Raw genomic sequence first — 13,831 nt, 5'->3', positions numbered from 1 at the left:
AGCTTTTCCGGAGCTTCTGATTATGCTGTTGGCATGTAACCAGGGAAGGGACTCCACTAAAGAGCCAGGAAGGTGGTGCAGAGCTTTGGAGGTGCAGCTTTCTGCCGGGAAGCAGGCCTGGGCCACGTTCTCCTACTGCAGCATGTTTATGACCCATCCAAGTAGGATGGAGACCTAATCCAAGTCTGGGGGGGCACTATGAGCTAGGACAGGGTTTGTGAACTACCATTTCAATTAAAACAGCATGGATTTCACTTGAGCACTGAGTTCTTGCTGTGTGCTGATTGGTCAGTCTCCTATAATCGTGCACGTGTCACTAGTGTTAATGTGAAACAGCTGGATGAATCTTTCAGTCAAGGAAACAAACCAGTCAAAGCACAAGAAGAACTGAACGATTTAGTCATGCACAGGAGCCTTTCGGTTTTAAAGCAGTTTGTAAGACTTGAAGTAGCTCAGAGAGTCCCCCTTTGACATGCTGGTCACCCCATATATTAGGTACCAACCTTTGGCACCCTGCAGAAATGACGATAGTAGTTACTCACCACCACGATGTATTTCGAGCGATACTGAATTGTTCCAAAGAGGCCGAGGATGACAGCTATTATGTGCAGGAAGTTTCCGAGGATGGGGACCCACTGATATCCCAGGAAGTCAAAGATCTGTCGCTCCAGTGATGCCAGCTGTGGGGAAGAAAGTAGCAATGAGCTGGATTATTAGACATATTATTAACCATTATTAAAGCCAGAGAACTGCGTAAACTACTTCAGGAAGAGCGTTAGCACATTAGGGGGGAAAAAATGAATAATACTAACGGTTCAGTAAAATTAAGCTGTATTTGCTGCTAAAACAAGTTCTTTAGAATAAGTTTTTTATTTTATTTTTTTTTAAATATCCCATCATTCTCTCCTTTCTCTCCAGCTCAGAATGACCTTGGGGGCTGAGTGCATTTTTCAGGGGGTTGATGGCCTTGCTCAAGGACCCAGTGCAGATGGGACCACCCTGTCAAATACAGGATTTGAACCAGTGACCTCCTGATTACAGGCTCAGCCTACCCCACTAAGCCACATACACCCCCCCCTGTTATCTTGGTAAATATGGTCGGAGATCATAAACAGTTACTTTACAAAGCATGATAAACAGTTAAACAGATAATGAACTCTGCAGTGACCAAACAAATTCCCAAAGTCTTGTTTGGTTTCTGAGCTGTGAATTTTAAGAGGTAAAGCTTCCTTTAAACCCGAATGCTGAGGACTGCATGCGAAACCCAAAACAGGGATCCTGACGCAGGCCACCAAATGTTCCATGTGACTGGGACACGTCAGCTCGGCTGCCCCCTTCCTCACTGGACTGGTTCACATTCTAGGGACGAAGTTTCCTTGGGCCTTTGAAAATCACAAATTCCAGCCGTTTTAATGAGCTTTGGCTGATAGGCTTGATAGTTTTCAGCTAATGTACCCATACACATTAACACCAGTTGGTGTTAATTAAGCACTTCCGATTTTTTTTTTTTTCCAATTAAGCACTTCCATTGTTTTGCTTTCCTTTTATATTGCCATCCATCCATCTTGTCTATGCAGGGTTGCAGGGGTCCAGAGCCTATCATAAGACCATCAGAGATTTACAAACGAGAGGAGGCCATTCGGCCCATCAAGCTTGTTTGGGGAGAACTTAACTAACAGCTCAGAGTTGTTAAAATCTTATCTAGCTCTGATTTAAAGGACCCCAGGGTTTTAGCTTGCGCTACACTAGCAGGAAGACTATTCCATACTCTAACTACACGCTGTGTAAAGAAGTGCTTCCTAAAATTCATTTTAAAATGTTCTCCCGCTAATTTCCACTTATGGCCATGAGTTCTAGTATTTAAACTAATATTGAAATAGCCATTTGGCTGAACAGCATCCAGACCTGTTAGAATCTTATATACCTGGATCATGTCCCCCCCCTTAGTCTCCTTTGTTCGAGGCTAGACAGATTCAGCTCAGCTAACCTCTCCTCATAAGACATTCCTCTAACACCAGGAATCATTCTCGTCACCCTGCGTTGCACCCTTTCCAAGGCAGCAATGTCCTTCTTAAGGTATGGTGACCAAACCTGCACACAATATTCTAGGTGGGGTCTTACCAAGGAATTATATAATCGTAGCATCACCTCCATTGACTTAAATTCCACACATCTAGAGATGTAACCCAACATCCTATTGGCCTTTTTTATTGCTTCCCCACACTGGCCATGAACCATGGAAGCATGAGGTCTTTCTCATAATCAGCTACCTCTATTTCAGTGGAACCCATAAAATATCTGTATTTTATATTTCTGCTCCCTGCATGGATTACCTTACATTTATCTACGTTAAATTTCACCTGCCAAGTATCAGCCCAGTCGCTAATTAAACCAAGATCCCGTTGTAGCCTCTGTGCTGCTAGATCCGTATCTGCTACACCACCCACCTTGGTGTCGTCTGCAAATTTAACCACATTTATCCCAGATTTTACTGACATGAAGCAAAGAATAACCACACTGAGCTTTAATGACCTTGCTCGGGGTACTAACTATAGCCAGCCCCGCCCTGCCCACAGCTTTCCCAAAGCCGTTGGCCCTGTAGTGTGACCACAGCAGATCCTTCCACACTGCAGACAGGGCCGGTTGTGATTCACCTGCACGCTACTGAAATGCCTGTGGAGCAGCTTCCATCTGTGCCTCACCAGGTCCGTAGGGAGTAGAGTGATCCTTTCTGTTGATCTACCTCCACCAGCCACCTCCAATTAGACACAGTCAGGGGCCCAATCAAACCACAGCCTGCAGCTACCAGTGCATCTGCCCATCAATACCTTACCCCAGTTCTCAGAGCCAGGTGAACATTCACTGGATTAACACTGCTCTGCCGTGTCAATCATTCTGCACAGTTCCACCCACAAGACAGACAATTTCTTCAAGTGGAATTTGTAAAGCTGCACAAAAAAAGCACTATATAATAGACCTAATTTACACACATGCATCCATTTCATATAAGCACTTCTCCTGTGCAGCGTGGTGGTGAGCCTACAGCCAATCACAGGAAGCCCTGGGCACAAGGCAGAGGACAGCCCAGTCAGGATGCTCTTGTATCAGAATCTGTACCAGTTATCAGCAGTTGTGTATCAGAATCAGATCGGAATGGAAAAAAAGTGGATCTGGGGATCCCTGGCCAGAGTATATTTGACATAGAACCTGATAAACAATTTTGGCCAAGGATTGAATTGGAGGATGTATGTTAGCATTACATTAGCTTAGGAGGCTTCGTTTTGAACAGTAAGTTTCTTTTGTATCCCATTAATACATAATATATACACATACACACATGCACCTTTTTAATAATTAATGCCTACAAGGAAATCCTATTAAACCAGTCAGGTCAGATCAGTATAAGACACATGGAGACAGTTTTACCACAGAACTGGGACGTGGTTACTTTGTATGGGGGTAACCCCATGTAATAAGCATCCTTATAAAGTTCCCATCGGAGACACAGGTCTTATTTAGCGGCTCTCGCGTCTGTCATATGTTAAGATTTATCGCTGTGTTATGCCAGTGCTAGAGCCATTATAATCCCTTCAGCAGAAAGATAAGAGCAGAAGTGAACCTTAAGGGGGTGAATCCTGAAACTAACAAGGCTAACTTGTTGTTTTCAGGAAATGTAAGATATGCTCTCTATGTTATATTGGTATTTAGAAGAGGGAGCCTCCGCTCCTCTCACCCTGAGATCAGGTGCTCCGCTCCTCTCACCCTGAGATCGGGTGCTCCGCTCCTCTCACCCTGAGATCGGGTGCTCCGCTCCTCTCACCCTGAGATCGGGTGCTCCGCTCCTCACACCCTGAGATCGGGTGCTCCGCTCCTCTCACCCTGAGATCGGGTGCTCCGCTCTTCATACCCTGAGATCAGGTGCTCCACTCCTCTCACCCTGAGATCGGGTGCTCCGCTCCTCTCACCCTGAGATCGGGTGCTCCGCTCTTCATACCCTGAGATCGGGTGCTCCGCTCCTCTCACCCTGAGATCGGGTGCTCCGCTCCTCTCACCCTGAGATCGGGTGCTCCGCTCCTCTCACCCTGAGATCGGGTGCTCCGCTCCTCTCACCCTGAGATCGGGTGCTCTTCACACTCAATTACAGTACATCCTAGCAGAACTTTGCCAATTTTATTTATTCCCTGACGAGATTTTCCAAGACTCTTTTCCAAAGGCTCACACACCTGACTGTTCCAGCCTTTTAAGTATCAGAGTTACTGAAATGGAAGCGAAAAGCAGTTCTCTTCTCATGAACTTTTGGGTTCAGATCCTCAAGCTGACTGCAACATGCTAGCTCTCTACACAGTGTTGTTGACAGGCTGCTTCCGTGTTTTCTGAGGATTTATTTATAAAACTTTCCATGGATCAAACTCTTGTCATGAAAAGCCACGTCAAAATCCCTTTATAAAACCAGCAAGCAAAGGTCTTTCACTAAGAACGCACGCATCACTGCACCTAGCTGGCACGAACACTTTAATCATCTTCTCTGCACTAAAACTGCATTCATAATGGATTACCAACTTCTCCCCAGTGTTAAAAATGTAAACGTTTTTACTGGAAAGGCACCAAGAGTGAAAAAACAATTAATTCCAGCATTTATTTACTGATAGTCCCTTAATCAACTTCTGAAATTTCATACTGAATGAATTCTATTTGTATGCAGCAGAGCAAACACTTAATATTACTTAATATTACTTAATATCACTTAATATTACTTCGAAACCTGACGTATAGGTACGGTATATACTTCACATGAATGATAAGGCACATTAAACTATTTCCAGTTCCATCAAAGTTCTATATTGGCATCCCTCCCCCCTATTTTCAGCAGACTAGGAAATGTGACTGAAATGCTTGCCTCCCATCAAGGGCATCATCCAAGTGAAAACTGTAAATCAGTGCTTAAGGCCCAACGCCAGAGGTGTATGTGTCGGGTGAGGTAGCTGGTTTGGTTCTCTCTTTTAAAGTGTAAAATGAAAAACTTCATAAATAAATGAATGGGACCAAATGGCGTCATCAATCCGGGTGCTGTGCAGGGTTTGGATTGCTGCAGGGGGGAGCGACTGAGCCACTCAGACCATCTTTTATAAGACTCTTCATAAAGACCATAGGAAGACCTTATTTCTAAGCAGGACGCTCAAGGTCACTGAAAGAACTGACTCTGATTGCGCCACTCGGACCGTCTTTTATGATACGATTCATAAAGGCCACAGGAAGAACCGCAGAGTTTATTTTGTAAGAAGGACACTCAAGATCATTGAATGCATTGCGGACCCCCGATTCTCGCAGCTTTGTGAAACTAATACAAGGGGCGCATTGAAAGGCCTGAAAGGGGTCGGAGTTCAAAACATCAACAGCAACTTAAAAATGATTTCAGGTTCAATTTTTTTCTTTTTCCGTAGACATGGAGATGATCTGCCATGATCGGCCTGAACATACACCCAGATCCTGCCATTAAAAATGATTAAAGCCCGACCGTTTTAAAGCTGAAAGGTGGTCAAAGAGATTAAAGACCATCGAGATTAAAGACCTTTCACTTCCTCACACCATTCTCTACATTATACTTTAATGCAAATGTGGAACAGAGCGGACCTGGGGCTGAACGTCTAAACCACGGAATTAGCAGGTGCACTGATGTGGAAGTACTGGCTGATACTGATAACTGGCCGAGCGCCACTGATGTGTAGAGAAAGTATTGTCAGTGATTTTACTTCAGATTCTGTGAATGTGTGTAGCAACTACCTCATATAATGCGGGCAGGCATCAGCGAAGTAGCACACAACTGAGACCGTAATGAATATCTAACCTGTAAAGAAACCAGCAAAATCCCTCACATGCTATGGGAAATGGCAGATCATCCAATGCAATCAGCTCCATTATTTTAGTAGTTGTGTGTTTAGCTCTGGTGCCGCTAACTTGGAATATTGACTAAAGTCTCAATATCAGTCAGCAGCATCGACCAGGACCGACACATTTGACCAATGCCGATGTCTTGATCTTTAACAAACTTTTGCTGATACCGATATGTTAACTGACATATTGTGCATCTCTAATCCATATGCTGCTACTTAGCGTGCGGCAGATTTAACGCACTAGACTGCGGCAGCACTGCACAAGGCTACGCAGTCTCCACTTTCCGTTTTGCGGCATGTCGGAAGGCAGACGTTTTTCTTGATGGATTGTCTTCGGCCTTGATTTTCATCGGCCTTGATCTACATCACGGACACCGCAGCAACAAGCCACCACCTCCGCCGCACTTCATGCGCGGTGGGCAGTACCTTTCAACACCTTGCTGTAATATATCCATTGCTGCCATTTCTGCCCGTGACAGCAGTTGACAATCTGTTTTACGTTATAGGTGTACATGCCCATTTTTAATACTATTTATGCTCGATTTATTTAGCAGGCAAAATTTTCCGAGAAAGGCGGGATCAGGGAGTCCCTGGATCATTTTGTGGGGGGGTTAAGGGTCTTGAACGGGGGCATCCCAAGGCTCTTCCACACTTAGCTGGTTCCTACTCCTCCCATGTTTCATGTTTCATGCATTTCGGATCTCATGCCTCTTGTGTTGTACGTCTCTGTGACCGGAAGGTCACAGGTTTGAATCCCGTCCTCAGCAGGATAGCTGCTGTGCCCTTGAGTGAGGCCCTTCACCTTCGAAATGCTCTGGGTTTCCAGGAAGAACGGTTCACCCTTTGCTGTAACCCCAAGCGTCGCGCTCAACTATACAGCACAACCACTATGTCCTGTCCTACTAGAGAGAGGGAATGGTGTGACTGAGCAGCCAATCCCTTGCTGAGGACAGGGCCTGGAGTTCATGGACCTCATCAGCTGGAGCCCACAAATAAACCAAATAAGGCCAGGTGACAGTCAAGCAGCACAGTGCTACCCTGAGGGGTCACTTATCATTATTTATCAAGTACCATCATGCAAGTACATTTTACAGTCACTTACATCTCTGCATTTTTATTTATTTAGCCAAAAAGATTAATCAAAGTTCATCCATATTTGGTCACCATTCGTCCTACGCTTAGATATTTTTATCAATGCAATTCAGGTTAATGATATTTCTCAAAAAAATCCATGCTTTTAGTATTTCAGAATGATTCCTTTGCCTGAAGGACATGAAATCCCTGTTAAAAGGATGGGAATCATGGTGGGAGATAAAATGGACATCATTAGGGTTAGGGGCTCAGGGTTAGGGTTAGGGGCTCGGGGTTAGGGTTAGGGGCTCGGGGTTAGGGTTAGGAGCTCAGGGTTAGGGTTAGGGGGTTGGGGTTAGGGTTAGGGGGTTGGGGTTAGGGTTAGAGGCTCGGGGAAAGGGTTAGGGGCTCGGGGTTAGGGTTAGGAGCTCGGGGTTAGGGTTAGGAGCTCGGGGTTAGGGTTAGGGGCTCGGGGTTAGGGTTAGAGGCTCGGGGAAAGGGTTAGGGGCTCGGGGTTAGGGTTAGGGGCTCGGGGTTAGGGTTAGGAGCTCGGGGTTAGGGTTAGGGGCTCGGGGTTAGGGTTAGGGGCTCGGGGTTAGGGTTAGGGGCTCGGGGTTAGGGTTAGGAGCTCGGGGTTAGGGTTAGGAGCTCGGGGTTAGGGTTAGGAGCTCGGGGCTAGGGTTAGAGGCTCGGGGAAAGGGTTAGGGGCTCGGGGTTAGGGTTAGGAGCTCGGGGTTAGGGTTAGGGGCTCGGGGTTAGGGTTAGGAGCTCGGGGTTAGGGTTAGGAGCTCGGGGTTAGGGTTAGGGGCTCGGGGTTAGGGTTAGGAGCTCGGGGTTAGGGTTAGGGGCTCGGGGTTAGGGTTAGGGGGTTGGGGTTAGGGTTAGAGGCTCGGGGAAAGGGTTAGGGGCTCGGGGTTAGGGTTAGGAGCTCGGGGTTAGGGTTAGGGGCTCGGGGTTAGGGTTAGGTATAATGCTGTAGTTGATGGTATGAAAGACTAGACAGTACACTCTATCGGTAATCCAACTATAGACCCACTGGGCATATCCACAGGACCGTGGAAGGAAACCTACAGAAATATATCCCAAAGTCCACAGACAGGCAGAAGTAGCAGCGTAATCCTGCAAGTGTGAGGTCATGCTCTGCCAGGACCAGCCTGGCTAGGCACATGTGACAGGCATAGTGAAATTAGCCTGAATTCACTGCTCTAATCTGGTTTTCTCAGTCCCAATGGCACAATTTTCACGGTTTTCATCTCCAAACAAACACAGTGTAATTTCATACGTTTTTCCCAGCTGTCTCAGTGATAGATAGATTCACCAGACATAACTAATCTCATTTCTGGAGCAAATTTTCGGCAATGGGAGCATGTCTGTGGCGCTTAAAAGAGAACGGGGATATGCAGTCAGCAACAAATTACTCTTCACAGAGAGTTTAAATATCCCTCCTTCTTCAAAAGTGATCAGCTAGGCCCACATTCTCTTGAAAAGCTTACCAAAGAAAAAGACACTTTCAAAATGAGATGTTTTATGTCATTCTCTCGGCTCAGGTCTCCGGCATGAAAAATAAAGGACGAAAAGCAGCAAACGGATGCTCTGCTGTTGTGTTGCGGTTGGGCTGCCTGTTCTCTGCAACCCCACAGCACCCATAAGACAATCATACATGCATAACTGCAATGCAGACAGCGTAGCCAATCGTAATGGCCGATTCCGGCAGTGAGTGGGAAATACATTTTTAATTTAGTACTTTTTATCTCAGAAAGTAGTGCAGTGGTTATACACTGACCAAAAGCTCATGAATCTAAAGAGGCTCCCTACCACTCTCAGTATCCAGTGTTCAGTCCAGGCTAAACCAGATCTTATGTCTAGAGATTATCACATCCAAACTGCACTGGCAGCTATTCCAGTTCCTCATTGCTGTTGTCTGCTATTATTTAGGTGCAAAAGCTAAGATACATGACTGGGCTTGTAAGCGTTCTTTTTTACATCGGAGTCTTTTTTTCATTATTATCTAATTTTATTTTTATTAAATTCAGTTAGCGGAGCACGCCGCATGCTACTCTTTTGGTAAATCATGTAAGCAAAAAGCACTTAAGTGGCGTGAAGAAAGGGACGGCTCAACAACCTTAACATCTCTTAAAAGAGGAGACACTGCAGATAGACAGGGTTAAAGACGTCGGTGGTGTGGTGGTACTTCTTCGCAGATTAAAGTCCGACACGTTTATTAAATTAATGCTGAATTTATACAGATCGCTAACTTAACGGCTTCACAATACACCTCTCATTAATATTTTAGATGCACTATTTAATCTGCATTCCTAATACTTCCGTAAGTAACGTCCATATAGTACCGAAAAGCCAGCGTCCGGCTAAATGTTTCACCCGTCGTCTGAAGCCCTGGGGATTATTAAGATGTGATGGCAACAGCCGCAGGTAAAAGTGTGAAGCAGTACTGGAGCAGGAGCTACACAAGATCTTTTCAAATTTTCTTTTTGATAGAGGGCATGTTACCGAGGTGGTTCCATTTCATTGTGGCCAGGACATTCATTTTAAGTCCATATCAATGGACTTTGGAGAAATGGAGAACGAAAGGAACAATGAATGTGATTTAATGCTGCCCACAGATAGTGAATGACTCCCACACAGGGACCACACACCCATCCTGTGAAGATTAAAATGTTTACTAGCCTTTAATGGGCCCCGTCGGGTGTCATGTATGTGACTTAGTACCGGGTTCCTTAGTCAGAGGAGTGGAAAATCATTTCTATGAGAAGCACAGTGACAGATTTAAATATGGCTGCATTCAGTGCAGCTTTATTTCAGACTCACTGCACCTGGGCGTTCCACCAAGCGGAATATGTGAAAAAAATGCTGATTTATAATCAATACTCGAGTCAATTATTCCTCTCCTCTATGAGCCTTCCCCGCTCATTTTCTGGGGAACAGCCCAGTTCAGTTAACTTATAGGCTAGATGCAGGACGACTCTCTGCAGCAGTGTTCGCGGCTGTAGTGAATCAGGCAGAGGTAGATTCAGGGGGAGCGGCACTTGGTTAAATTTGGGGGTCATTTTGTCCGGGGGCTCAACATTTCCAGGTATGTGCCTGGTGAGGACGATCTGGGGAGAGCGGCTCGTCCTGCTGCAGACCCAGGCTGGATCCCGGATCCTGGATCCCGGATCCCGGCATGGATTGGTTTGGGATCCCGACAGCGGCACTAAGTCATGATCATCATTCACTATGACCTGCAACCCCCAACCCCCCAGCCATGTACACAGTGCCTTCGACATGACACTGAAGCTCAGCCACTACATTGTTCCCCTTGTTTAACGGGGGCCATTAAAACAGCGACACATTTATATAACGATGCGGACGAGATAAAACGATGTGAGTAAGCGACTCCGAGATGGCGGCCGATTGTGAGGTGAAAATATGGTGAACTTTCAAAGATGTCACTCACACAAAGCAGCCTTTTAGCAGACATGCTCTTCATAAATCTCTCTCTATTTTGCCCCCAGACACTATTCCATTATAACAGGGTTCCTCCGTAGCCTGAAGACACCGACTGGGATTTCAGCTCAATTTCTATTCCAGGAACCCTAAACAGAAACAGGCACATTGTTCCCACTCAGGCATTATATCAAAGATGCATTATAATCACACAGATTATTAGAATGAGCAGGGACTCTAAGTGCTAGTAGATGGACCCGCTGTTGTACCCTCAGGCGAGGTACCTTTCTAAGATTCCAACAGCAAGGAAAATATATATACAAAGATTATCAAAATATTAATATAATATCTACCCAAGGTCAATGGCAGTTAGAAAAGGACAGTTGAATGGATGGATAGATATGATAAAATCCACACTGGACTATTAGGAAGGATCCCAGCTGTGTGACAGCGTAGGACAATGACAAAGACATCATCCCCCCCCCTCGCCCCCTCTCTGACCCAGTTAGGAGGTTGAGCAGAGGCTGTGCTGGGTGGGACAGTCAGTGAGGTTTTCATGCTCACACACTCTGTGTCTCTGCAACACGGAGCTCACTGTGAGATAAGACCTTGCTGTATGTGATAAAACAGCCCGACATCACAGGCACGTGACGGATTTTACAAACTGCCAGGGCTCTCCTGTAGCAGACAGCGATGTCTGCCGCCGAGCGCGATGGGATGTGATCAGAAGCGATGTTTCGCAAAGCTGTACAGACAAAGGAGGCGCGCAGATCATCATCAAGTGTGAAGATTCGGCATAGAAACTGTTAGTGACACAGATCAGCTCTGTCACACACACAGACACACACACACACAGATAAGGTCCTGCGGTGCCAGTGCCAAAGTAATGATCACATGATAAGCGTTTAATACTGAGGTTCTGAAACAGGGGCCCACTGACCCTAAGGAACCGCAGAAAGCCTCATGAACCACACACGGGCATAAAGTTAATGTCTCACAAAGCTGCAACATCTGGGCCTTTTGCTAATTCTACTGACGTCAACAGAGCTTGTCTCAACACAGAAAGTGATGATATTAAGTTGATTTAGTGAATCGCTGCATAGAATATGTTTAGTTTAAAAATATGTGCTTTAAGGCAAGATGATACATTTTTATTAGGAGCTATTCAGAGCCGTGTAGAGAGCGTGTCGCGTCAACAGAAGTTCAGTTCAGCGCTTGATCATTACATGGTTCTTTTAGACTTCACGTAGTTCCAGGAAGTGCTTGATCGTTACATGGTTCTTTTAGACTTCACGTAGTTCCAGGAAGTGCTTGATCGTTACATGGTTCTTTTAGACTTCACGTAGTTCCAGGAAGTGCTTGACCGTTACATGGTTCTTTTAGACTTCACATAGTTCCAGGAACTGCTTGCCGGGCCATTTGGATGCATTAAACACAGAGAGATTTAATACCGATTTATTTTTTTTGGTGATTATTTTTTTTTGTATTATGTTCTTAAACCTATATGGTAGTCTAGAGCAGTCATATCCTAATGTTTATTGATATATTTAGAGGGAGGGCAAGAGAAGACACATTTCAAAATTCAGATCAGATTAATGTTCCGGCATTTCTTTAATTCGCGGAGGTTTCATTAATCCCGTGAGAACTGAGGAACTAAATAATCTTAATGACTTATTCACTAACAAACTCCAACATGAATCGCATGCCAAGCAGTTTGTCTGTGCCCTTTCCTCCACGTGGTCCTTGCATATCATCTCCACCATGGTTTGCTGTACTGTGTGAAGATGCTCTAATTGCTCAGAGGAAGGATAATGTAATGTGGAGAGGAAGAACAAAAACCACACGCTCCAATATTATGTTCAGCTAATATTTATCTGCTGCCACCCTGCAAAAAAAATTTAAGCCTTTTTCTGTAATCCCACAGGTTTGGATGAGATAGTGTTAAGAGAACAGAATACACCATTAATAGGCTGTTTGTAATTAATGTTTGCTAACTAGCCGGTGTTTTAGCCTTATCTGTTAACATTCCCTAAATCTAGTAATTTGGTGGAGGATAATCCACTAAAATGCTTTAATGCACATATTAATTTGACACAGAGGTACTGATAAAACAAAATTAGATGTTTTAAATGTCTTAAACTTCCAAAGTGCATTACAAAAGGTCTATTCTGCTGTGACTCTATTACGCTGCTAGTATTTGGCGGAAATTTTCAGGAACTGAAATTTCCAATTTGAAACATCTAATTTTGTTGGCCACGATCTGCCATTGCTGCAAAAAAATGATCCATTGGAGTAAACGAAGTTAACGCAGCTCTCTCTCTCTATATGGCTCTAGAGTTATTTTAAAATGCTCCATGGAACTGCACGTATTTTAAAGACCCAACTGTATTGCTACGGTTCGGTTGTATGACGTCTGCAAAGCATCAGTGCTCCGGACGGCTGGCAATTTACACGCATATGAAGGGTTTTTAGGAAGCATTCAACAGATATACGCCCTTCAAGCACAGAATGACCCCACCGTCAGCATGTCACGGAGTGACGTTAAGGTCTTTGGCTGATAAGATGGATATTCAGCCCAGAGCCTCTCAGCAACTCCTGATGCGAGTTAGAGTTTGTCTGGCCCAGGTAATGGACATCGTGTCATTTTGTTTACTGAACCATTGAGCAGAGCCTAGGAATCAGGGTGACTGGGGGACATGTACCCCCCCGCAAATATTTAATTTGGCTTCATTGACCCCCGCGCTTCAATAGGCAAACCTTTGCATTTTAATTATTAAGTTGGGTCCTCCCCAATATCAAACTCTCTCATACGCCCTTGCTGCTGAGGTACATTAATTAGTAGGATACCTCCGTTCTTCGGATTAAGATCTTACCAAAAGATTAAACAAAATAGTCAGAATCAAGTTTATTAGCCTTAAGGTGCCTCGAGATCGCATTAATAAGTTCAAATGCAGAAACCAGAAGATGGAGGATCTTCTGCCACTTCTGATGTCTCCTCCCAGAATTTTCCTGCGGAACTATTATTAGAAGTCTTAAAATATAGCTATATTATATCCTGCCTCCTACACGGTAACGTCTTATCAAGAGAAAAAAGGTCAAGTGGCTGATTTGTATCTGCATCTCCTGCTTCGAGGAGCAGTTTCTGTGGTTAGACGTTGAAAAGTGCCGGTTGGACTTTGATGATTCTTTGCACTGGGCCACAATTGCGCTGAACACGATAAACACAGGAAGATATCTTCAGATGTTGAGCAGATACTGCCTTCGGTGCCATAAAAACCAACTAACAGAGGAGAGGTCCGGGAGATGTTAATTACTCGGCGCTACAAGTTTGTCTCACAATGATGTTGGAAAGGTTATTAACCCGATGAATGACAGTGAATTGATTACACAATCATACATGATTCATAACCATGTACTGCCATGTA

At 44.8% G+C, this 13,831-nt stretch overlaps 1 protein-coding gene across 1 annotated transcript in view; it reads right to left on the bottom strand.

Annotated features, from left to right (window-relative positions):
• LOC125709015 (sodium/potassium-transporting ATPase subunit beta-1-interacting protein 3) overlaps positions 1-13,831 on the bottom strand; it is a 66,274-nt gene that overhangs the window by 24,877 nt on the left and 27,566 nt on the right. The window contains exon 2 of the mRNA XM_048976993.1: positions 543-680. Coding sequence (XP_048832950.1) covers positions 543-680 — 138 coding nt within the window. The remainder of the gene's footprint in view (positions 1-542; positions 681-13,831) is intronic.

This window comes from Brienomyrus brachyistius, chromosome 15 (assembly GCF_023856365.1).
Source record: "Brienomyrus brachyistius isolate T26 chromosome 15, BBRACH_0.4, whole genome shotgun sequence".
NCBI classification, from domain to species: Eukaryota; Metazoa; Chordata; class Actinopteri; order Osteoglossiformes; family Mormyridae; genus Brienomyrus; species Brienomyrus brachyistius.
The sequence above is the reverse complement of the archived record's forward strand: the minus strand, read 5'-3'. Positions and strand labels throughout refer to the sequence as shown.